General features: G+C 45.2%; 1 protein-coding gene across 1 annotated transcript in view; it reads left to right on the top strand.

Moving 5' to 3' along the window:
- The window catches only part of UPK1B (uroplakin 1B), a 28294-nt gene extending 9577 nt beyond the window's left edge, over positions 1-18717 (top strand). The window contains exons 2-8 of the mRNA XM_008514597.2: positions 3287-3374; positions 4412-4612; positions 6901-6975; positions 7657-7779; positions 10523-10702; positions 15442-15525; positions 17809-18717. Of these exons, the coding sequence (XP_008512819.1) occupies positions 3287-3374; positions 4412-4612; positions 6901-6975; positions 7657-7779; positions 10523-10702; positions 15442-15525; positions 17809-17859 (802 nt within the window). The 3' untranslated portion in view covers positions 17860-18717. The remainder of the gene's footprint in view (positions 1-3286; positions 3375-4411; positions 4613-6900; positions 6976-7656; positions 7780-10522; positions 10703-15441; positions 15526-17808) is intronic.
- The last annotated feature ends 6939 nt before the right edge of the window (positions 18718-25656 follow it).

Below are 25656 nucleotides of genomic sequence, written 5' to 3'. Positions count from 1 at the left end.
TCTACTGGGCATGGTCATTTTTGCTTTGAATCCGTGTTGCTGTAATCACACTTTAAATTCCTTGAAAGAACGAATGGTCTTCTTTCTGTTCCTTAAGCCCAACTAATCACCACCAATAGGCCACCACCTGGCAAATGGGTTCGTAGTCAGTACCGGTTGGTGAATTTGGCCTCTCCAGATTTTTGCCCTTTGCTCTCTATACTTATGTTGTCTGAACTTCTACCTGTCACAGTGTATTTATTTGTGTTTCTAGTTCAGATGGTAACCCGACCGGTCAGGAGCAATGTCAGTGCATACCAGTAATGAACCTGACAAGGTGACTGATCTGGCTGCGTGAGGAAGGTTCCCCCTGGGTGGGGTCGGTGCATTAACTCCTTCAGGGCACCCGGGCTCCACTCAGTCTAGTGTGCGACACTCACTGGAAGGAATGAGTGACCTCTCTAAGCATGAAATGATATTTCCAAGCATAAAGAAATGAACGGGATTTCTAAGCAGGAACTACACATAGGGATCTGGTACCAATAGCCCAAATTCTTCTATTCATTCAGCAAACATTGATGGAGTACCCCTTATATGCCAATTCTGGGCCAAAAACACTCATAAATTTTAATTCCTTCAATTCCCATAGCTACCCAGGTGAACAAGTAAGGGAAATATTTAAAGATGTTTAAGATTACCTGGAGGTTGTTAGTGCTCACATTAGAATGTATCAATGAAGTTAAAATTAAGCAAGGTCTAGGTCAAATTAGAAGGCTTGCTTCCCACTGATCCCCTGCACAAACCAGGACTTCAGCCAAACTGATTCATTTGCTCTCCCCTGGGGACCTTGCTCGTCTAGCTCTCTACGCCTCGACTTTCCCTTTCCCTCGAATGTCCCCCGCCCCACCTTCCTCCCACACCCACTCTGCTCTAGTCGACTTAGCAAAACCACACAGATTCTGCAAGGCTTACATCTTCCCTCCTCGGAACTCCCACAGAGCCTAGGGTCTTCCTAGATGAATTAGAATGATTTAGGAACATAGCTTCGCTACTAGAGAATGAAATCCTAGAATACAACAATCTCCCTTACATATCTTTGTATATCTCACAGCACAAGTTGTACTATTTAATACATTTTTATTTATAGCATGAATGCACGAAGTGATTAATTAATAAGGCAGTAAGAGATGCGGATGGCTTTTCTCCAGGTATTTCACGTACAAAAGCCAAAGTAATTGGGGCTGGCCCAGTGGCCGAGTGGTTAAGTTCGCGCGCTCTGCTGCAGGCGGCCCAGTGTTTCGTTAGTTCGAATCCTGGGCGTGGACATGGCACTGCTCATCAGACCACGCTGAGGCAGCGTCCCACATGCCACAACTAGAAGAACCCACAACGAAGAATACACAACTATGTACCAGGGGGCTTTGGGGAGAAAAAGGAAAAAATAAAATCTTTAAAAAAAAAAAAACAAAGCCAAAGTAATTGACCAAACACTTACCCTCGTATTCCTTCCAGAGAATCCTCAAAGAGGGAGACGCTTATTTTTGGTGGCATACAAAGCACTAAACCTTGTAAATAATTCTGGCAGCCAGTGCGGGCTGGGAGAATGAGCTTGGTCTCTGGAGTCACATAGACCAAGGTCTCCAGCCTCCCGCTCACTGGTTGTATGACCCCAGAGAACTTAATTTACCTAAATTTAAGCTTCAGTTGCCTCATCTGCAAAATGAGCCTTCTCACCCTTTCTCTTTCTCTTCCTAATCGGGTAATGAGAATCAGATGTGTGCATGTAAAGTATCTAGTGGAGTGGCACATAGAAGAGAGTAAACATCAGTCCCTCTTTTCTCCCCAACTTGTGTGTCTGGGTACTTTTTTATTTGCCAACTGTTTTTGAAGATAAAATCTTCTGGAAATAATGCTTTTTAACAGCTGCCTAACAGTTCATGTGGGAACTGTCTGCCAACTCTGGCCATGGGATTACCCTTTGGGTTTCAGTTTTCCAGGACCAAACGTGTGAAGAGCTAGACCAAGGACCCTCGTGTGCTTTGGGGCTGCCCGAAGTGATCGCCACCTCAAGTGTGCCTGTGGTGACTGGCGGGGCCTCAGTCCATCACTCAGAAGTACAGTAGTCCCCCATATGGCAGTTTTGCTTTCCTTGGTTTCAGTTACTCCTGTTCAACCATGGTCCAAAAATACTAAATGGAAAAATCCAGAAATAAATAATTCATAAGTTTTATTTATTTAGTTTTTAAAGATTGGCATCTGAGCTAACATCTGTTGCCAATCTTCTTTTTTCTTCTTCTTCTCCCCAACACCCCACAGTACATAGTTGTATATTCTAGTTGTGAGTGCCTCTGGCTGTGCCATGTAGGATGCCGCCTCAGCGTGGCCTGATGAGTGGTGCCTTGTCCGCGCCTGGGATCCGAACCAGTGAAACCCCAGGCCGCCGAAGCTGAGTGTGTGAACTTAACCACTCGGCCACAGGGCCGGCCCCAATTCATAAGTTTTAAACACACACTGTTCTGAGTAGCGTGATGAAATCTCGTGCCATCTTGCTCCATCCTGCCCAGAATGTGACTTGTCCCTTTAACCAGGGTATCCAAACTGTATAGGGACCCGGCTGTTAGCCACGTAGCAGCCTCTCAGTATCAGATCCACTGTCGCGGTTTCGCAGTGCTTGTGTTCAACGAGCCCTTATTTTACTTAATAATGGCCTCTAAGTGCAAGTGTAGTGATGCTGGCAATTCGGATGCCAAAGAGAAGCCGTAAACTGCTTCCTTTAAGTGAAAAAGTGAAAGTTCTCATCTTAATAAGGGAAGAAAAAAATCGCATGCTGAGGTGGCTAAGATCTACAGTAGCTTTTACTACAGTATATTGTTAGAATTGTTTTATTTTATTAGTTATTGTTGTTAATCTCTTATTGTGCCTGATTTATAAATCAAAGTTTATCATAGGTATGTCTGTACAGGAAAAAACATAGTATATATAGTGTTCAGTACTCTCCATGGTTTCAGGCGTTCACTGGGGGTCTTGGAACGTATCTGCTCCAGATAAGGAGGGATGACTGTACGTGGTCTGTATACTCCGCATGCTAACGAACTCCTGAAAGTCACTGACTGTGGCCTGGCAGTCTTTACTTTTTTTTGTTCTTTATAAAATTACAGTGATTACTGAGCTTAGTGCCCAAAATGGTTTGGATGCTTTGGAACACAGGAAGGCAACACACAGCAGCGTGATTCGGTCATGTCAGGGGACTTCAGCAGAATTGTCACCTGCTCCTATTAAGTAGTAATGTTCTCCACTGTGTCTGCAGCTGCTGGGGGATCCTGAAGATGGCCAAGGACGACTCCACTGTTCGTTGCTTCCAGGGCCTGCTGATTTTTGGAAATGTGGTTATTGGTGTAAGTATTGAGTATTTTTCAGGACATTCTGCTTTTCCTGTAATCATGATTTTAGATCAATCAAAAGTGAAAGTTTAGAGGAAAATAATGATATAATTACTGGCTCCCTACATCTTTTCTTTATTTTAAGAAATGTGTTAGTAAAATATGCCAGCTAGAATTGAACTATATAAATAATCATATATAACTACGTAATATGTCAAAAGACCATGGTTAAAAAAAATAGATATTGCCCTCCCAACTTTAAAACAGGAGAATCTAAAAAGAGCCATGTCAACCACAGTCAGCGTCCACGCCCTCCCCACCACACACACGCTTCGTGTTTCTTTGCTATTTCACCTTGGTTTGACTTCCGTGGGACTCTGCTGTTAAGGCTGCTGGGGACAGATGTTTGCATCTTCCTGTTCTCCTCATACAGAAGCCAGCACCAGGATGTGAGAGTAGCCCCGAGGCCAAGGTGTATGGGCACAGTGTGGTGAGAGAGCACTTAGCAGTCAGGATCTCTGGCTCTTGACCCAGCTCTGCCTCTGACTCCATGTGACTTTGGACAAGTCACTGCCTTTCAGGGCCAAGATCCCTCATCTATAAAATACAGGGGGTGGGAAAGAGGACCACCAAGGTTCCTTCCAGCTCTAACATCTAGTGGCTCTCTGGCACTGATAAATATGACCACGGCCGGTTGAAATATTACAGTCCAGGAATTTGGGTGACGGGCAATGGGAGTGGGGTGGAAGATTATCTTCACACTGGAAGATGTTGTTTGAATGGCTCATGCCCCAAGGACTTTATAGATGGTCTGAAATTGTTTGGGTCTTTTCCCAAACAGCAATAAGACAGAGTGACATGTGGAAGGAGGCATGCAACCAATTAGCAGCTGGAAGGAGCTATGTGATTTCCTGGCTATGAAGAGTTTAAGTCAGTTGCTTAGAGCCTATGCAGAGGACAGAGTTAGTCTTTCTTCCTCACCCACTTCTCTACCCCCTTTCCCAAAGCTGCTCTCCTGGCCGCCAGCCTGACAGAACCCTTTCTGCTTCCAGATGTGCGGCATCGCCCTGACCGCAGAGTGCATCTTCTTTGTATCCGACCAACACAGCCTCTACCCGCTGCTTGAAGCCACCAACAATGACGACATCTATGGTGCAGCCTGGATCGGCATGTTTGTCGGCATCTGCCTCTTCTGCCTGTCCGTTCTAGGCATCGTGGGCATCATGAAGTCCAACAGGAAAATTCTTCTGGCGGTGAGACCTTAAAACTCTCTACAGCTGTCTCCTGGACCAATTTTGGTGGATTGTTTTTCTTCCCTAGCATCCTGCTTTGGCTTTCGCGGTGTAGGTGGGAGCAGAGAGTGCCAGCTGAGGAGTGAGGAGGGAAGGCTCTCCCTGCAGGGAAGCTTGTCCGTGTTGGGGCAAGGATGCCCTCCATTATTGTAAGACCAGAAGATTCTAGTACAGAGGAGACACATGGGGCAGGGGGAACCCTGATTTTCCAGATCTTTGCTTCTCCCACTGGTGTCTGCATGTGCCCGAAAGGTCCAGCCAGGACCTACATAGGCCACAGGAGAGGCAGAGTGAGAACTTGATAATTAGATTTTTTTCTCTAGACAATCAGTAGTTTAAATATTATTTGACTATTATTCAGGCATTGATACATTAGGATATAAAATGCAAAATAGGTGTGAATTTTTAAGAGAAAGTGTGAGCCTTTTCAGACATTTTTGAGCCCAAAGCCGATGATTTTGTACGACCTGCACTTCTCATATGATGCATTCACTCTGATCTTCGGGGCCCCTGGGAAACCTAGATGCCCCCACTGCAGAGGACAGCTTCCTCTCCCGCCTGCCTGTGGAGGCTCTAACTCTGCACACCACAGAGGGGCTTCTGCCAAGCCACAGACGGCAAGGTTGCGCCCTGCCTTTGCAGATGGAAGCACGTTTGCAGCCGGCAGAGCTAAGAACCTTCATATTGGGTCTAGACCTCTACTCTGGCCCCAGCAGTTTCTCACACTGTGATGGGGCCCCACTCCCACTCCCCACCCTGAAATAACTCATCCCCAAATGCCACAGAACCTGAGTTCCACCTTTATGGAACGAGTCCAGCAACCTAAAGTGCTTGTTGATCTACTGTTCCTGTGATCTAACCTTGTCCTGCTACCCAGGGAATGCAGAACATTGACATTCTCTGCTTCCTTAGCGTGAGTTACTCCCGCCCCGACTCTTGCAGGGTGGGGAAATGAATGCAGGGAAAGGGAGAGGAGAGGCAGGCGTCCCTAGAGACGAGCTTCACCTGCATCGCAGTCTCACTTTGGGCCACCCTGTGTGCCTGCAGCCAGGAGAACTCAGCTGAGAGGGAAGCTTCTTCACCGTGGCCCCAGAAAAGGAGCAGAGCACCCTCTAAGGGGCTGATGGAGAAACACCTGCACCCTGTGCCTCCTTTCTGGAGTGTCTCTAAGGGTCCTGAGCCTCCTTAAGGGGAGCCAGCAAAGCTCTTGACAAAGAACAAGGCAGCAACTAAGACAGGGGGAAATGTTATGAGGCCTCTGAAGATGCTCCTGCTGGTAAGGCGCCAAAGACTTTTTGTGGGCGGAGTGGTTAGGGCCACAGAGGGTCCTGCTCAGACAGCCTCCCCGCCCTGGGCGAGAACTGTCTCCCCTGCTCTCCCTCACTGACCGCAGAGCCCCTTCCCCAGAAGAATTCAAGGACCAAAAGCATAGGTGCAAGGCCGAGGAGGGCAAAGAGGGAGCCCTGGCAAACAGTCCCGTCCCAGATTCAGAGGCCATTGCTTGTTCAGATATTTTCCAGCCATAAACAGGGGCAGTGTGGTGTGGAAGCATCTTGTGCACACATGGGTGCATGCGCATGTCCACGTGCGTGCACACACACACACACACTACCACCACCAATAAAAACAACACACAGTGAGCTCTGTTTCACTCCCCTGACCTGATGTAACTGGACAGGTGGGGGATGAGAGAAGAATGCCAGTGAAGAGCTGTGCACCTGGAGGCTGTCTGTTCCTCCCTGATGAGACTGGACACCATCGGGGGGACAATGGGTATTAAGCACGATCCAGTTCATCGTTTTCTGACCTGTATAATTCTAAATTTTCAGTAAACCATAAAGAAAATTCCTCCTAAGGAAACGGGATTTATACGAGGCTCTACATAGTATCTGATGCACTAAGACCCTTGCCAGCCATTGAACAAACACACACACACACACAAACACACACACACACACATATCAGTTCGTCTTTTTGGATTTGTTTTTCCCAGTTAAAATGGAAATGCAGAATACTGGACTGAGAAAGCTCTGTATTCAATGGTCGTTTGTTCTCTGGAAAAAGGAGAGAATTGAGCTGGTTACACCTAGCACCAAGTCTTGCTCCAAACAGCTGATAAATCAGGCTTTGTTGAATAACTACGTGAATGATTGAGTGGTTATATTTAGACTAATGTGCTGAAAAATAAATTAAAAAATCTCTCTTTGGAAGCAAATGCCATTCTCTTATTTCTCTTGTTTCCCTTCCAGTATTTCATTCTGATGTTTATCGTATATGGCTTTGAAGTGGCATCTTGTATCACGGCAGCAACACAACGAGACTTTGTGAGTATGGGCTCAAAAAGCACAGAGCAAAAATGAGCATCTGAATCATCACTATCATCATCATAGCAGCTGACATGTATTGAGACCTTACTCCATGCCAGGCACCCTAATACGCACATTAATAATAAATACATAATTTTACTTCATCTTTATAGTAACCCTATGAAATAGGTATTATCACTATGGTCATTTTAGAGATTAAAAAAATGAATCTTTAAAAGGTAAAGTACTTTGTCCAAAGTTACACAGCTGGTGAGCGAAAGAGAAGAATCCTGAGTCCAGGCGGCGAGACTGCCAGCCGCAAGCTTCTAACTGCACGCTCCTCACCACCCTGCCAGGGCCACTGGCCCTCCAACAGCATGATCAATAGTCCAGCACATCGAAGACTCCTCCCAGTGCAGCATCCTGCTTTCTCTCCTTTCCTCCACTCCCTAGCCTAAGGCACCCTGCAAGGCCTGTCCACCCTGGTCTCGGTGGGGTGAGACCATTTCTTTGGAGATGGGGGACTTCAGCCAACCAGAGCGGCCTCACACCCACCCTACCCCTACTCGGTGCCTCTGAGCAGTTTTACCCCAGGAGACAATGTTCAGTGCCCCCAGCAACAGGCCGAGCAAATCACTTTCCTCCTTGGGGACTGACTGGTGAGCTAACTCTCCCTCTTTGCTGATCCTCCCACCACAGTTCACACCCAACCTCTTCCTGAAGCAGATGCTGGAGAGGTACCAAAACAGCAGCCCTCCAAACAACGACGACCAGTGGAAGAACAATGGCGTCACCAGAACCTGGGACAGACTCATGCTGCAGGTAATGCCTGTGGTCTTGGGGAGATGGCACCTTGTACCTAAACCAGTATCCAGAGGTGTATGTATGGTTGGGAGTAAAGTCAAAGGGAGGGGACCACAGCCTCCAAGGGGGTTTCCTTCAAAAAGAGACTTGACATAGGCAAGTTCATCTATTCTTCTTATGGCAAGGGGGTATGGGGTGTACACATGACTCAGTGGGACCCTTAGATCTTCTATATTTTATTTCAAGCCACGATGCTGATTAGCTTCCATTTATAGGGATAATGACATTGTCAAGAAATTTAGATTAGTCACCCACTCTGCCCCCTTGGAACTCAGACATCACTTACAGTAAAAAAAAAACGCCTCCTCCGCCCCACAGTGAACTCAAGTGGCAGTTTTTGTCTCTTTGACTCAGTTAGCACCTTTTCACACCTCCTATGGGCTAGTCCTGCTAAGGACCACGGGCTATGGCTTGATTTGGTCACCTGGTTTTCTCTGACTGGCAGTCATACCTTATATTCAAGTTTACCTCAAATACCATCAAAAGTCCACGTCTTTCAGAATATCCACTATCACCCCTACATTGCCATATGTATATACATTCTTTTCCCCTACATAAGCCCTGATCTGACCCAACTCTCACACTACCCCCTACACCCCTCCCCTCCCAAACACCACCGCTTCAGTCTGTCATCAGCAAATTCAGTTATAGTCTCCACCCCTTTTTGAACTCTCTCTTTACCCTCTATCTTCTATAATTTCCTTCCCTTCTTCTTTTTTTTTTTTTTTGAGGAAGATTAGCCCTGAACTAACATCTGCTGCCAATCCTCCTCTTTTTGCTGAGGAAGACTGGCCCTGAGCTAACATCTGTGCCCATCTTCCTCCACTTTATATGTGGGAGGCCTGCCACAGCATGGCTTGACAAGCAGTGCGTAGGTCCACACCCAGGATCCCAACCGGTAAACCCCGGGCCACCAAAGTGGAATATGAGAACTTAACTGCCGCACCACCAGGCCAGCCCCTTCTTTCTCTTATTCTAATATTTCCATTCCAATATATTTTTTTTTTTTTTACTCCATTTGGACCTCCAATTCATTGGCCCCTTTTTCACCTTCTATGACTTCTCTGACTAGGTCAAGTATGTTTTCCACTCTGTTAGCAAGATCTAAGCTCTTCAAATGAAACACGAGTGCTCACACCTTTGTTTGCTTATTGAAGTATAGTTGACATACAATATTGTGTTAGTTTCAATTGTACGACATAGTGATTTGATGTTTATTTACATTACCAAATGATCACCTGATAAGACTAATGACCATCTGTCATCAAAGTTGTTACAATATTGTTGACTGTATTCCCCATGCTGTGTATTATATCCCCTTGACCTATTTATTTGATGACTGGAAGCTTGTACCCCTTAATTCCCTTCGCCTATGTCAGCCTTCCCTCTAACCCCCTCCCCTCTGGGAACCCCCACTTTGAACGTTCACACATTTGAAATATCCACTTACCAATTTTCTAAACCCCAGTCTGAAATAAGCCTGGCTCAAACTTAACCATTTTCCCCCAAAACGCTCAGGTCAAAGTACAGGATGATTATTTCCTTTGGTGAGATATTTTCATAAGCCAGTGGCAAAATAGGACATGCTTTTAAGACAGTTGACTTATCATCAAATTTGCTTGGATATATTTCTTCTAAAAGTTGAGAGATGCCCATAGTTTTAATTTCTTCCCTTGAAACATTTTAGCAAAATTTATAAAAAGGAAGGAAAGTGATATGAATTGTTTTTTATCCTCTATCCTCAATTCTGTCCAGGCTGTAAGGATATTAGTTTTGTGTTCATTAATTTTCCTTTCCTATGTGGAGGCATAGCTTTGTGCCACCAGGTTTTGGTTATTTTTTTTCCAGTTTATTTTCTCCCATTATAAAAGTAGAAAGTTAAAAATATAGAAAAGTTGGGGCTGGGCCAGTGGCGCAGCAGTTAGGTTCACACGTTCCATCTCGGCAGCCCAGAGTTCGCCAGTTCGGATCCCGGGTGCAGACATGGCACCGCTTGGCAAGCCATGCTATGGCAGGTGTCCCACATATAAAGTAGAGGAAGATGGGCACGGATGTTAGCTCAGGGCCAGGATTCCTCAACAAAAATAGGAGGGTTGGCAGCAGATGTTAGCTCAGGGCTAATCTTCCTCAAAAAAAAAAAAAAAATATATAGAGAGAGAGAGAGAGAGAGAGAGAGAGAGAAAAGTAGAACAAGAAGAATCACTCATAATTTCTTCACCACTAAAAATTTTAATTTTCTGGTTCTCAACTTGCTCATATGTAATATTAGAATAATTATACCTCTCTCACATTTTTGTATCAAGATAGTAGTATTTATTATTAGTATTTATTAAGGGTTTACTATGGGCCAGACAATGTACTAGACACGCTAAGTGTATTAACAATTTAATCCTCACAACAACTCTATGAGGTAGGTACCATATTTATCCTAGTTTTACTGTTAAGAAAAATGAGGCTTAGAGAATTTAACTTGTCAAAGGCTACAGAGCTCATTAATGGCTAGTAAAGTAATAAATGTAAAAGTATTTTGCAAACTCCGAGACATGTTATCAATATCTTCAGTTCTCATTTGGGGATTTTTAGTAAACACAAGATGTGGTACACTTTCCATATCTTCTTTCTCCATAAAACCTCAGTTGCTACATTGATGGCTCTAGTTCCGACTGTGGAAGAGAACTTTGTGTCTCTCCTCTGCTGACAGGACAATTGCTGTGGTGTAAACGGTCCATCAGACTGGCAGAAATACACGTCTGCCTTCCGGACTGAGAACAGTGATGCCGACTATCCCTGGCCTCGTCAGTGCTGTGTTATGAACAATCTCAAAGAACCTCTCAACCTGGAGGCCTGCAAACTCGGAGTGCCCGGTTATTATCACAATCAGGTGAGTACTCTCTCCTCCCAAGACCTGCCAGAACGTTCCTCTACTCTTCATGAGGAAAATACTGGTTAACTGTAGGTCATAGTCTCTCGGTAAGAAATTCTGCATCTTTTTTCCTAAAATTCATGGTAACTATTTCCTTCTCTGTTAGTAAAATGTGAACGCTAACCTAGGGCTGATCGGGGAAACTTTACATTTTAATAAAATCAACAGAACATGAGAACGCAACAGCAAAATCCAACTTTGTTTAAATGAAAACTATTTGTACAAGGTGGAGAATTAGTATTTCAAAAACTATTTACATTAAACAAAGATTTGCTCTTTTTTGCAAACTGTACATTGGAAGGGATGATATACAAAGAGAACATTTTGCCAGTTCCAAAGCAATGGGAATTGCTGAGGGTAAATGCAGTAATTATATATCCACATTCCTTAGGCAGTGGTAATATAGGATGGTCTTAATAAAATATTAGATTGGTGATTTGGGTAGAAGGGAGTTTACATACAGATGGCTTTTGAAAAAGTGTTTCCAGCCTAATGAGGATGATGTGATGATCATGAAAACTAACATTCAGTGAATATTTACTAAAAGCCAGATACTGTTCCAAGATCCATACATATATCAACTCATTTAACGCTCAAAGGCAGGTGCCAGTATGATCCCTATTTCATGGATGAGGAATTGAAATATAGAGATGCTAATAAGTACCTTGCCCAAGGTCAATCAGCTAGTAAGTGGTTGAGTCAGGATTCAAATGCTAACAATCTGGCTCCAGATCCCAGACTCTAAGCCAAGAAAGAATTCGGTAATAGTTCCGAAAAGCCCTGCAGAAAATCCTCCTATACTTGTGGTCAGCCTCCGAAATGGTGTACACTGCTTCGTGAGTTTGTGTGCCAGTTCACTCAATAATTGAGAAATGTCAGACGCTTTAGTCTTGGAGTAAGTAATACAAACTGCACTTCAGAATGAAGGACACTGGACTGCTGACCATCCCGCCACACCTGGCATGGTGCCTGGGCTTGGATTGGTTGCATTAATCCAGAAAAGGATGTGAGAGTGACACACATTATTTTGCAGAGTCTTTCAAAACAACCCTCATTTAGCTCTTCAGCAACATTGTTTTGGCATCATTTTAATCAGTTATATTCAGACTGCTATAAAATTAAATTCATTGCCTATAATCACAATATGCAATATAACAATCACTCTCAGGAGTAATAAAATGCTTTCAATATTTCAACACTGGAACTGGCCCATGCAGACATATCTTGATTGGACTGTAATTGCATACAAACTATGATCTCTTGGAAGGGGACAGAAAAGAATGTCTGCCCTCAGATAATCAGTTTATCTCTCAGCAACACTATTCTCACTGGCACATGTAACATTCCAGTAATGAGGGAGCTCCACATCTGTCTTGACAACCCTTCTAATGCCGTTTCTCACAGTTCTTTGGCCTCACTTTGTCCTTAACATTTCCACTTCCACTGCCCATCAGTGGCACCACAAGTACAACCTCATTATCACTCAACCCCACTCCCCAACCAGATTCCTGAATCCTGAACTCCCTCTCTCTGTCTGACTCTCTGTGCTCCTACTTTCTCAGTCTCACTCATTCTTCACCCTTGAATAATCTCTTATCTATTAATCCTTTCCACATCTCCCTACCCCAGTCCCCCAGATTCTTACACACCACCCTTCTCTCTGAGTCCTGCTAATTCTCCTAGAGCAATCCTTTTCTGCAAAGTAAAATATGCCACCACAGTACCTGATCTACTTTACTTGTACTATTGCAGTTGACACCTTGAACTATATTATAATTATTTACTCACAAGTCTATTTTTTCTATAAGTAAGTCTCCTTGAGGGCCATGCATTATTCAATTCTGTATCTTCAACACCTAGCATAATGCCTGGTACAAAGCAGGCATCAATTAATGTTTGGTAGGTGGGCAAATGGCTCTCTTTTTCACATCCATATTGTAGGTTTTCAAGATCTACATTGTACAAATGGAGGCTAATCAAATTAGAGAAGCCATCATAAGTGTGGAAATAATAGAAATCAACCAGAACCTCACATAGCATGTGAGATGCAAATATGGGCATTCTTACATCTCGGGCCATCTGCCCCAGAAATACTGTGTGCAAATTCTGATCTCTCCACCTCAAGAACATTATGATGGAATGAAGGAAGATCAAGTTCAGCACCACTTCACTTATGAAAAAGCACTAAATGAGAAAAGGTGAAAAAACTGGGCTTTGTCTGAGAGCTCTGCGAGGGCAAGAACCATTTCTACGTTGTCGTAGCTGCATGCCCAGCCCAGTCCTGGCACCTGGCATAGGCGGGCTCATGTACATATTTTTAGACAAATGACTACCTCCCAGGATGGTCAGGAGGCTCAAGTGAGTAATGGATGTAGGAGGGTTTGTGAACCGTCAAGTGTGTCACAGATGACGCTTGTAATCATTACTTCTTATCACATTCCATTCATCCTATCAATGTCAGTTAGGTGCCTACTTTGTGCCAGACATGTGTTCTAGGTTCTAGAGATTCAACAATGAGCAAGATAAATCTCCACCCTTGTAAAGCTTGCACCATAGTATGGGAGGCAGACAACAAAGTTACCAAACAGATACATGGTAAATTCCAGGTAGTGATAAATGCCATGAGCAGAAATAAAGCGGAGTAAATACATAAAGAATGATGGGGAAAGGGGGGCTGGCCCCGTGGCCAAGTGGTTAAGTTCGCGCGCCCCGCTGCAGGCGGCCCAGTGTTTCGTCGGTTCGAATCCTGGGCGCGGACATGGCACTGCTCGTCAGGCCACGCTGAGGCAGCGTCCCACATGCCACAACTAGAGGAACCCACAACGAAGAATACACAACTGTGTACCGGGGGGCTTTGGGGAAAAAAAGGAAAAAATAAAATCTTAAAAAAAAAAAAAAAAGAATGATGGGGAAAGGGTATTTTTCTCTATGGTTGTCAGGAAAGGCTTTGTTGAGATGATTTTTGCACAGAGTTCTGAATTAAGTGAGGAAATGAGACCCTGGAAGATTGGGGAAGAGAGTTCTAAAGAAAGGAAGAAGCAAATGCAAAGGCCCTGAAATGGGAGCACTCGTAGCTTTTTGGAGGAACATCATGGAGATCAGTATGGCAAGACCAGAATGAGTGAAGGAGGAGCAGAAGGCAAGGATGGACCCAGATTTTGTAGGGCCTGAAGTTTATAAGATTTGTAGGGTTCCTCCTTAGGAAAAACAACAAAACAATACACATACAGCATTACGCACAGGACCTTGAAATGGTCTTGCAAGTAAGGAGTCCTGAAGCTTAAGCTCATTAGCTTTACAGTGAAACTCTGTTAGTGGAAGCTGGGGTCACAGAGAGAAGCAGGGCCATGTCAGACAGTACCTCACGGGCCATCGTGAGGACTTAAAATTCCATTTTAAGGGTGGTGGGAAGCCATTTTTTGGAGTAGCAATGTGAAGTGATCTGATTTATGTCTTATAAGCATCCCTCTGGCATTGTGTGGAAGCCAGCAGGAGAGGCCAAGAGTGGCCTCAGGCCTCCTGGAGATCAGGTGGGAGGCTAGAGTAGCAATCCTGGAGGGACGCCCTGGTGGACTGAGGTGGCTGCAGGAAGTACTAAACGTTTGGATTTGAGATATATTTTAAAAGTAGACCCAAAAGGTTTTGCTTAAGTATTTAATGTTGGATAAGAGAAAAACAGTTAAGGATAATTCTGAACTTTGCCATTTGAGTATCTAGGTGAATGGTGGTGCCTGTAACTTAGACGGAGAAGAGTAAATGGGAGAGAAGTCAGGGCAGATGTAGCAAAAGCAGAGCGTGTAAGTGGACTGACAAGGGACTGGGGCAGACCAGAAAGGACAGAACCTCAAGTGGCCACCTGTAGCACTGGGTGGGGCCTAAACTTCAACGTCAGCTCTCCAAGGACATTTTCCTCTGGACCTCAGTGGTTCCTGAAAACAGTCTGGGTGTGGCATTTCCTAGGCTTTCCTGTGACCCCAGGGCTCTAGGAGAGGTCACTCAAATGGCAGGTCCAGCCCTGCACATGCGTATCACTCCAGCCCTTTGCACAGTGAGTAGAACAGAGTGCACCCCGTATGAAAACTTACTGGACCACACATGAATGAATGAGTCGATGCATAAAAAATCAATCACTCTTTCGCACATACACTGTGGCTCTTCAAAGTCTCACTAGAATCCAGTAAATATATTGAAATATGATGTCAAATGAGAATTTAGAAAGCATGGCATAGGGGTTCCTTTAATAATTACAAAAAAAAAAGCCTCTGGTTTTCATAGACTGGAAGCACTTTTATTTAAAAACAAACAAATCAAAAAGTAACTCCGCCCTCAAACAAATCACCAATAAAATCTTGGGGGAGAAAAAAATTCAAATTTTACTAAGAATACTTTACATTGTCTATGTATTCAATACAAAAAAAACCCATTATGCTAAAATAGCAGCACCTTTGTTAGTTAGACTGAATGATAAAGACACAAGTGAATGTGACATAGAGTAGTTGTTCAACAGGATTATTTCTATCCCCTTAGCAAAGCACTGGTAACACCTGGCTGTCCACAGGGATGTGGAAATAACCTGGTTATGTTAAACTAGACTTTGGACTGGCATTGATTCAAATAGCAATCAGCTTTCCCACCCATCTCTGACATCTTTTGTTCTGGTTCCTCTCCCACCGATGGGGAACCGCCCCCTCCTCCAGGGCTGCTATGAACTCATCTCTGGACCAATGAACCGACACGCCTGGGGGGTTGCCTGGTTTGGATTTGCCATTCTCTGCTGGACTGTGAGTATTTCCTGGCACCTATTTTACTTCCGAGAAGACGATGATAAGGAGAGACCTTGAGTTTGCCCCCTGGTTAGCCCAGCCACACTCAGACCTGAGGACTAGTCAGGAAGCTGCTGGCACTAGAGCAAGGACACTGGATTCCCTTGGGAGATGGGGAGTCAACTTCCCCTACCATGAGAAGGACATGCCCTAACCAGATCCTTCTTCTGGCCGACAGGGATGCACCTGCCTGTACTCCAGCTCTCCAGATCTCATTAATTTGGTCCAATTAGATATCAAAGACTGTCCTCTATCTAGCTGGCTCCTGCCTGACACTAACCTGCCTCGTCCCTTTCAAAGAGCTGCCTCCACCAGTCTCACCTTGTCCTTCTGCCCACCTTATCTGATGCGTGTGCAGCAAGAGGGTAGGGTAGTGGTCTCAGCCCTGGCTGAGCATTAACACCTCCTGAGGGAGCTTGGGGGAAAAGAAGCATGCCTGGACCCCAACCTCTGAGATTTTGATTCAGTTGATCTGGGGGCAAGATCCAGACTTTTAAAAACATTTTTTCCAGATGATTCTAATTTCCTATCAGGATTAAGAACCATCGCATTCAGGAAGCAGTCCCCAACTTTTGGTTTCCGAACCCTCTAACATTCCCCAAAATTATTGAGGACTCCAAAAAGCTTTTGTGTATGGGGCTATATCTACTGATATTTATACCCTATGGGAAATTAACAGAGAATTATTTTAAGTACTTATTAATTCATTTAAAATAATAAACCAATCACAAGTTAACATTAACAATATATTTTTGTGGAAAAAGTGACTATTTTCCAAAGCAAAAAGATAGTGAGAAAAGTGGCCTTGCTTTACATTTTAAATCTCTTCAATGTCCAGCTTTAATATGAGACAGCTGGGTTCTCATATTTGCTTCTTCATTTAATCTGCTATAATAGTTGCTTAAGTTGAAGAATTTGAAGAAAATCTATCCTCACACTGATATGTACTTGAAAAACCAGGAATGTTTTGGTAGCTTTATTTAAAGATAATTGTGAATATTCTTTTTTGGTACCAAACAAAACTTGAAAAGTAGTAGTTTCTTAAAGATTAGTTGCAATATGGAATCTGAAACTATGTCAACAAAATATTCAGACTATTACACGTTAAAATACATTACTTTGGTTGGTTTTGCAGTTTGCATAAATCTTTTATCCATTCATGATTCTATAACATCATGCATTGGTTATATAGGGGAAATATTGGTTCACTGTGTTATGCATATCTTCCAAATGTTGGCTGATTTCTTTATGCAGTACCAAGACATCACATTTGATATTACCACATTGGAAAAGACCTCACGCATGGGGATGCTACCACGCGCATCACCACAGATGCACGTTCTCTGATTTTTCTTGACTGCTCAAATTTATCATCAGCAACAAATATTGTCAGTTGTTTTCCTTGAAGTGACAGACTCACTTTGTAAATTTTCAAGAAAATGTCCGCCAAACACCCAATCTGAATAACCAGAGCTTGTCTGTTAGTCATTTTTTCGGGTAAAAATTGCATTTCATGAAAAACTGGCTAGTTCAGGGCACAACTCAATCACACAAGTGCTTTTCCTCAAGACAACCATCACATTTCAGTAGGCAACAAAACCGCCTTATGCACACTTCCTTTCTGTAGTGCAGAGTAGTCAAAACACGTGTACTCAAGGTCAGCATCTAATAAAATTAGGAATTCTTGGGGGCCAGCCCTGTGGCCAAGTGGTTAAAGTTCCATGGCGGATCTGCAAGAGACCCCCGGTATTCCAGCCCCTTGTCTGAGTCAACCATCTCGAGTTCTGTGGCGCATTCTTTAGAAGCAGCTGTTCCAGGCCACAGGCATCTTTGGGAAAAGAGGGAGTCCCCTGGGAGGAGAGGTTCAATAGTAGAAGCAAGAAACTTGTATCCCCAAATGGTACATACTAGAAATAGGACTCCACTGGAAGGTAATTAGTCCTGATGGGAAGAAGAATTTCCCTAGGGGGCTGGTTTAGCACAGAGTTGAGAGAGGCAAGCCCAGCAGACTGGGAGTCTAGGTGCAGCAGACGGGGGCAGGGAGGGAGAACGAGCAAGCTGCTCTGAGTGGCAGGATGGATTCAGTATTACTTCTGCCCTGTGATGTTGCTTACGGCAAGATAACTCGTAAAAATCCAGTGTGACCTAAGCCTCAATGAACGTAACTTCATTTTTCCCCCCAGTATGAGATGTTTCTAAAACAATTCCTTATTTCTTTTTGGTTTGTTTTTCGTATTCTAGTTTTGGGTTCTCCTGGGTACCATGTTCTACTGGAGCAGAATTGAATATTAACCATAAAGTGTCATCACCACACCACCTTCCCCCCATGACTCCGGATTTGGTGCTGGAACCCCACTCTCCTAATATTCCACATTTGTGCTCCACGGGAACACGTGCATTCTTCCTCGAATTACCCAGTCGGTTGGTAGGGAGTTCCTTTAGGCTCTCAGGCTCCTGAAATTCTCACCACTAGTGTCTTCACCCTGGTCTAGGATTCTGCAACATTTTACAGACTGTAGGAAGGGAAGAATTTAGAAAGTCGCTAATAAGTCCTCCCATCTCTGGTTATTTTTAATTTGGGTGCGTAAAGACATTCACAGGAACCCCTGTTCTCACAGCAAGCCGCATCTGTACTTGGACAGCAAATCCGTGTTTCTCACTACTTTCCGTCAGCTGACGGCTGTCCAGGTGAGAAGGAAGGAAAAGGTTGCTGAAATACATCCATCTTCTTCGCCTTTGTCCCACGGTGGCCCCCACCTACAGAGACTCAAGTGATTCTCTAATGCCACCTCGGGATCCTTTTCTTCTCCAGGACAACACCCAATCTCGAGTTAACAATGGTTGAAATTTCCTCTCAGACATTGCCGAGTCAAAAGTGTTTAAGTAACCTCAATCTCTCATTAATTGAAAGTGTGTGGACTTTTTGGGACGAAGCAGGAGCCTGTTATATATTTTCCAGTCTCAACTTGAAAACTCTTTCAAACAGGAGCGAAGCAAGTCAACCACTAGAGGGGTGATTTGTGGTGATTTTTGTTTATTGTCAAAATATTTCTCTTCTGAGCTATGTTTCCATCTGTGGTCCTGAAGAAGGTTCTTCTAACTCAGCATCTGTTTGCCTAGTCTTATAAATAAAGAGGGCTTTTAATTATGTTCACTTTTCGTTTTCACTTATGTCATAATTGGTCATAAATGAGATTAACAAAATGGCTGTTCCGACAGAAGAGTTTACTCGGCTCACCGGTATTAAAGTTGAGATGGAAAATGCAATAGGGCGTGTTTCCTGCTGGGTACCGGGAACCCTGCCCTGCAGTTAAAGGGTTGGAGCTTCTAAGTTTACTTTTACTTTTCCCTCCTGCTGTACTCCGCCCAGAAGGGTGATGGAGCTGCTGCTCCTCAAATCCCCTTCCTCCTGCGATGGAAGCATCTCTGACTCCAACCGCTGAACTGTGTCCCCTATGAAGAAAATGGACCTGTCACTGCAGGGTCCTACTCCCAGCCAACTCAGTCACAGGGAATACCCCAGGCCCACGTCCCTGACCAGGTTCCCGTGAGCTAGGCTGAGCCCCAGGCAGGAAGGGACAGGGAGGAGCAGGGTGGGCAGGGTGGGCGGCATGCCTCTGCTGGGCACCAGGTGGTAAAGCGGGGACAGCAGCCTGATCCAATTCCCAGGATAGCACGTCCTGACACACAGCCAGCCTGCCCCTCCCCTGCCTCGCCTTGTCTCTCCAGGACAGAGCTTCGAGCTTCAGGTGTCACGATCAATGACTTCTGCGCTTGGCTGAGAAGGTTCTCTGGGGTCCACCAGAAGAGCGGAGAGGGAAGGAGCTTACTCTGGGCAGAGCTTTGAATGCCCTCTCTCCCATCTCCCTTGCCACACTCTCTCATGTCCTGGTGGCTTTTTCTTCCACTGCTAACTAGGTGTTCCAGTGCCCTGGTGCACTCCACTGGCTGAGGAAATCCTGCCCCAGACCCACTCCTGCCTTCCCCTCCAGGGCCTCGTGCTCCAAAATTCTCTCTACCTACAAAATTCCCTTCTTTGTGATTTGATCTCAATTAGGTTAAGGGAAAGCCTTTTGCAAACTAATTCACACTAAGGGGTGAGTGACAACTAGTCCTCACTCTTAATCGTCTCTGCAGATTTTTCCCTGATAACTGAAACTGATCTCTAGTTGCAGCAGGGATGGGAGCAGGAAGGAGCTATTGTGGGGCATGGCCCACCTGCTGCTCCTTAAATCTTATCACCTGCCTTCTCTACCAAGAAGTAACTAGAAAGAGAATGGGCCTTCAGTTAGCCCCTGCCCCCTGCCCCCTGCCCAGCTAGTTTCCTACAGGGAGCCTCAGTCTCATCCTTCATAGAAAATGCAAATTCCACTGTAGATGTGGATCAGGCTCTGCTCTTCCCAAAACCAAATAAGGCCCTGAAGCCAGGTATCCACCATGTCCGGGCACCCAGTGGGGGAGGACACACCTTCCACTGAGACAGACCCAGGCCTGAGGAGTCCCCTGCAGAGTGTAGCCGTTGAGGACTCCTGCGCTTCCTGCTGCAAGGAGCTTCAGTTCTGGCTTCCCTCCCTCTCCACCCTCCCTGGAAGCCCAGCCTTCCCCTCTTTCTTCTGGCTTCTGGGACTGGAAGTAGGGCTCACAGTGAGACTAAGCCGCTGCTCAGGGGGAGGCCCAGGCCCAGCCTCACCAAAGCCACCTCCAGCCCCATCAGAGCAGGGAGGGGAAGGAGAGCAGGAGCCTGGCTCTGGGCTGCTGGCAGGTTGCTGGGCTCGAGACACGCCCAGACAAAACCATCTTGTGAAAACTTCCCACTGCTCCAACAGTTGGTCTGCCCGCTTATCGGGTGGGCAAAGAGCACTTATGACTTAACACCAAAAATATGTCAGGCGAACTCTGGGCTAGGTTTCACTGGATTGCAACACCAGATGGGTCATCACGCTCTCTGCTCTCTCCCTTGGCCGTTTCCTCCCCAGATTGCTACTCAGCCTCCTGGGAAGCTGTTTACCCTGAAGGTTGAAAGCCCACTGCTCCTATCGTCAGCCCTGTAGCTTTTTTTCCTACATCGGCTGTAATAAAAAGGAACTTCTATTCTAAGGAGCAGATCAAGTACTTTCTGGCTACCCATAAAGAAAAGGAGGAATAATAGTCATGTGAATTTGAAAACCTAATCTCCTCTCTTCCCCACCCCCACCCCCACCAATCTGATTGACAAGCCAGGCTGTGGTCGAGGAATTGAAAACTTCTGGTTCTCGTTTCTATTGATGGAACAATTTCCTTTCCCCTTCTGTAGGTAGTATTTCCTCTAGTTTCTCTTCCCTGCTTCACCTCACCCAAATCCTTATCGCCTCCTATACGCGAGACTGAATCAAAGAAGAAACCCAGAGGAGGCTAGCTGTAAGCAATTGAGTTTGCTTTCGTGTGTGACATCTTTATCCTAAGGCTCAAGTGGCCACGTGCAATGAGGAGATCCAAAGTCACCTTGGAAAAAGGCAGTTCCCAGACCTTCTCCAACCAACCCTTCCCTCAACCCCCAGCCAGCTCCCAACACACACACACACACACACACACACGCATGCGCGCACAGATGCACACGTGTGTGCGCGCACACACACCCCTTTGCAGGAGACAAATAGCCACATCCTGGGGTTAAAGACAACTGGTGCCATGAGACCCTACTTTCTAGTGGCCTCCACCCTGAGTTCCTCTTGGAAAAGAAAGGGCAGCCTGTGACCTTCAGAAGCTAGCCTGGCACTCACAACTAGGCCATGGTATTCCAGTAGACACAAACAATCTCATAGAACACCAGCCTCAGAGAAAGTCACTCTGAGACTAAGACAAAATGAGGGAAAGCAAGGCCACTTTAGAATTCTAAGCACACACAGCAACAAGGTCACTGTGCCACCCACAAAATGCCCCACACACCCTTTCTTGACTAAAATGAGCGACTGCTACATGTTTACCAATTACAGCTCTATTCTCCTGCCAGTCCCTCCCTGTGAACAAAATGTATTGATACACACAATCGTAGAATCGTCCCCACTTTTTGACAGTGTCCAATACAGAGCACACCCTGCTTCTTTCGACTCTCCCCAAATGACCCAACTCAAACCCAAACGCCATGGTATCTTCTAATTCCATTTTCCTGAGACACGTCACAGCTCCCCATGGTGTGTTCGTGCTCACTGCAGTGAGTCATAAGCCCAGTTTATTTATCTGCAGATGTGTTCCTGGGGGTCTTTGGTTGAAGGGCATACTATAACTGCCCATCCTTATTTCCTCTCTTTGTATATTTGTGAGTTTATTTGTCCGTCACCATGAAGTGGTTAAGAACATCAGCTTTGGAGTCCAATACCTGGCCCCAAATCCCAGCTATGCATGACTCTGGCAAGTCACTTCACCTCTCAGAAACTGCTTCTGGAAAACACATCCATGCTCACGTGAGACTGAGAGGGCTCAGTAAGATACACAAAGTGTGCATTAGAATGGCTAACAGCCTGTACGAGATACCAACAGGAAGTTATACCATAACTCTGGTCTGAAAAACTGTTTGGCCCATAATCCCAGGGAACATGCCAACTAATGTCATCTTACTTCAATTTATTGCAATAAGCTTGATGACCAAAGATACTGGTCCAAATTTACTGGCACTCAAACAATAGCTGTGAGTAATAGCTTTTTAGCAAAACTCCTACTCGATTGTGGAAGAATGTACTAGGGTCATCAAGATAAGGCATTTTAATGGATACATCTCAAGTTCTGGGTATAATTTCTAGAATCCTAGCTACAAATGAGATCTCTGCCCTTGCTGCCCTCACAGAGAAATCTCAAAATCTCCTGATAATGTAATATTATAGGGGAAAAAAACAAGATATAGGAGTCAAAAGAGACCTGGGTTCAAATCTTCTCTCTTCCTCTTACCAACTTTGGGAAGTGACTAACCCTGAATCTGTTTTCCCTTTGCTGTACATATATACCTATAGGGCTACTGGAAAGTTAAAGTGAAAAACACAGGGAAACATCAATATGGAACAAGCATTCAATTATCGTCATGCTCCACTATTTACCAACCTCTCCTTCAAGGTCCAGTGTTACACACACCCGCAACATACGTACGGAAGGTTCAAATTCATTTGAGGTTTCAACTCAACAGTTGTCATGGAACAATGGAGCCTTGCTCCCTGGGGCAGGGCCTCTCAGCCGCATCTTTGTGAATCCCTTTGAGATCTATCAACGCCTCTCGGCAGGTGTAAGATGGTCTTCAGTGTACTTAAAACCAATGAAGGTGGCACTAGCTTAAATATGTAAGGTACTAAGGGCCAGACCTTTTGAAAAAAGTGTTGGGGTGTGATTGGCAAAAAAGAACTTAGGAAATGTACCGGACCATGCTTTATCTTGTGGGACACGTTAATGGCTCTTGGCAGAGACTATGTATAGGACTTGTGGAAAGCAGAGGTTTCGAGTCTTTCACGTCTACGAAGAGTCCATTCACAGAGCCTTTGGGGCCCCCAGGAAACCTGTCTGACAGGGGCTCGAGTGGAAGTGAGGGAGCTAAGGACAGAAAAGCCAGGGAGGGAGTTTGGAAAAAAGATGAAAAGGACCAAATGAGAACGGAATGTGCTCATTGGTACCTAGAAGATCCCAAACTTCTCTAGGAGGTACGACAGGGATACAGATTCAGGAAAACTCCCTCAAAGAATGAGAGAAGCCCAGGTGAAGGCGTTATAGTGTAAAGGTCTTGAAGTCAGAAGAGCTGAGTTAGCACCCTGACTGTGCCATTTACTAGCTGTGGGACTTCTGGCAAGTCCCCCACCTCTTCGGAACCTCCACTCCTCATCTCCCCTACTTATCTCAAGAGTCCACTGGATCAATAAAGTGTGTGTAAAAACATCACAAACCCTAAGGCACTATAAAAATGAGTGGCAGTGTAAGCGAGAAAAAATCAATACAAACTTGAAAGTAGCACAGTCTTCATGTTAAGTATTTGTGATGCCCAAATAGACTGGACCCGTAGAATCCTTGGCAATATCTATATCTATAATACTCAAAGAGCATGGCCTCTTTGTGGGCATTGATAAGGAAAAACACACAGGGCAGGAACTGGGGGAAGCTCGGTTCCTTTGAGGCCAAACTCCCCTGCCCAGCTGTGGAGGGAGAGCAGGGTTATGGCGGCAATGGGCAAGGAGCAGCCACGTGCCTCCAGCCAGTCATGGCGCTGCAACGCCCAGTGCAGATAAAGTGGCACAGCAGGGAACTAAAGGCCTTCAACATTATCTCCCAGCTTGAGAAGTTTCATAACGATTTACTTAAATGACTGGCACATTACCTTGGTTGAAAAAATTATCTGAAGAATAGTAATAGGCATAGTATAGCGCTTTCTAACCTTCAAGAAAAATGCGGATGCCTTGTTAATAGCTGAAAACACACAGGGAGTTTCCACATGGTGCTCACTGTATTTTGTTTCCACCTAATGAGAAACTGAGTCCTCATATATAGATCCTCAAATTCCTTCACACACTATTCTCTTCCCTTACCCTCCCCAACCATGACCAGGGACCCACAGCCTCCAAACTGGGAACTCCTGGCATGGGCTGTTGGCAATTACAATAGTTCAGTCTGTATATGATTACAATTAAGAAATTAGGACTGGGGCTGGCTCCGTGGCCGAGTGGTTAAGTTCGTGCGCTCCGCTGCAGGTGGCCCAGTGTTTCGTTGGTTCGAATCCTGGGCGTGGACGTGGCACTGCTCATCAAACCACGCTGAGGCGGTGTCCCACATGCCACAACTAGAAGGACCCACAACGAAGAATATACAACTATGTACCGGTGGGCTTTGGGGAGAAAAAGAAAAAAATAATAAAAAAAAAAAAGGAAAATTGGGACAGAAGGCTAGAGAAAGATTCTGCAGAAAAGAGGAAGAAGTACAAGCGGGGAAATATATGAAAATCATTTCTTTGCTAAATAAAGAAAAAACATAGCTTTTACTTGTCCCTACTGAGTTTAAGGTAAACTAGGCCAGCCCTAGGTAAACCTGTCATGTTTATAAAATCTATTTTCCTTTGTTTGTTTTTGAGGAAGATTAGCCCTGAGCTAACTGCTGCCAATCCTCCTCTTTTTGCTGAGGAAGACTGGCCTTGAGCTAACATCCATGCCTATCTTCCTCTACTTTATACGTGGGACGCCTACCACAGCATGGCATGCCAAGCAGTGCCATGTCCGCACCTGGGATCCGAACCGGCGAACCTCGGGCCACCAAAGCAGAATGTGCGCACTTAACTGCTGCACCACCAGGCTGGCCCCTCTATTTCCTTTCGAATTCTCCTTCTGCACTTGGGTGGTGACTGCTGTCTTTCTTGGGAATCCCCAAGCCCTTCTATTCCTTCCCTCTTCCTGTTTGGCAAGATTATTTCCTCTTATTGGATGGCACTCATTCACGTTAAAGTTTAACAATTAAAGCGTCACGTAACGATGGATTAAGAGATCCTGGAGCACAGTGGCATAACACTTGCTTAAGAACGTCCACATCTGTGTTATTTATGTGTCCATTCACCTATGCAAACAAAATACTCTTATTTCTGTTCTGACTCAGTATCCATCTCCTATCACCCTCCTCAGTCATCCACGTCCCTGCCCCCCACGCCAGGAAGCTCAGCCGTCCTGGTGGCTTCTCTCCCAAATCACTGCCACTGCCTGACTCAGCGCCATGGCCCGGACCTTCCTTCCAGATCAAAGGTTTCTGAAGCCCTGGGCCCCACTCCTTCCCATCCTATACCCAACCAGGTGCGCCCCGGGCAGCCCTGTGCGCCCATTATTGATCATGAGAAAGGAGCAGGCTCAAGAAGCTGAAGAGAACACAATGTGGCCCAGGAAACGAGATGCAGGGGCACCTGCCACAGGCCTGGAGCTGGCTGTACCAGGAGGATGTACACAGGAAGAACAGGAAAGAGGAACAGAGGGATGAAGGAGAGTGGGAGGGAGATGGCTTCGTCTCATTTGTTTTGTCTTTAAGCTGTTTAGGACTATGGATACTGAAATGAAGACATCTGCAGGCCTCGAGAAACAGTAAAAAAAACAAGACTGAACACCCAAA

Source organism: Equus przewalskii, chromosome 18 (genome assembly GCF_037783145.1).
Source record: "Equus przewalskii isolate Varuska chromosome 18, EquPr2, whole genome shotgun sequence".
Lineage (NCBI taxonomy): Eukaryota > Metazoa > Chordata > Mammalia > Perissodactyla > Equidae > Equus > Equus przewalskii.
The sequence above is the reverse complement of the archived record's forward strand: the minus strand, read 5'-3'. Positions and strand labels throughout refer to the sequence as shown.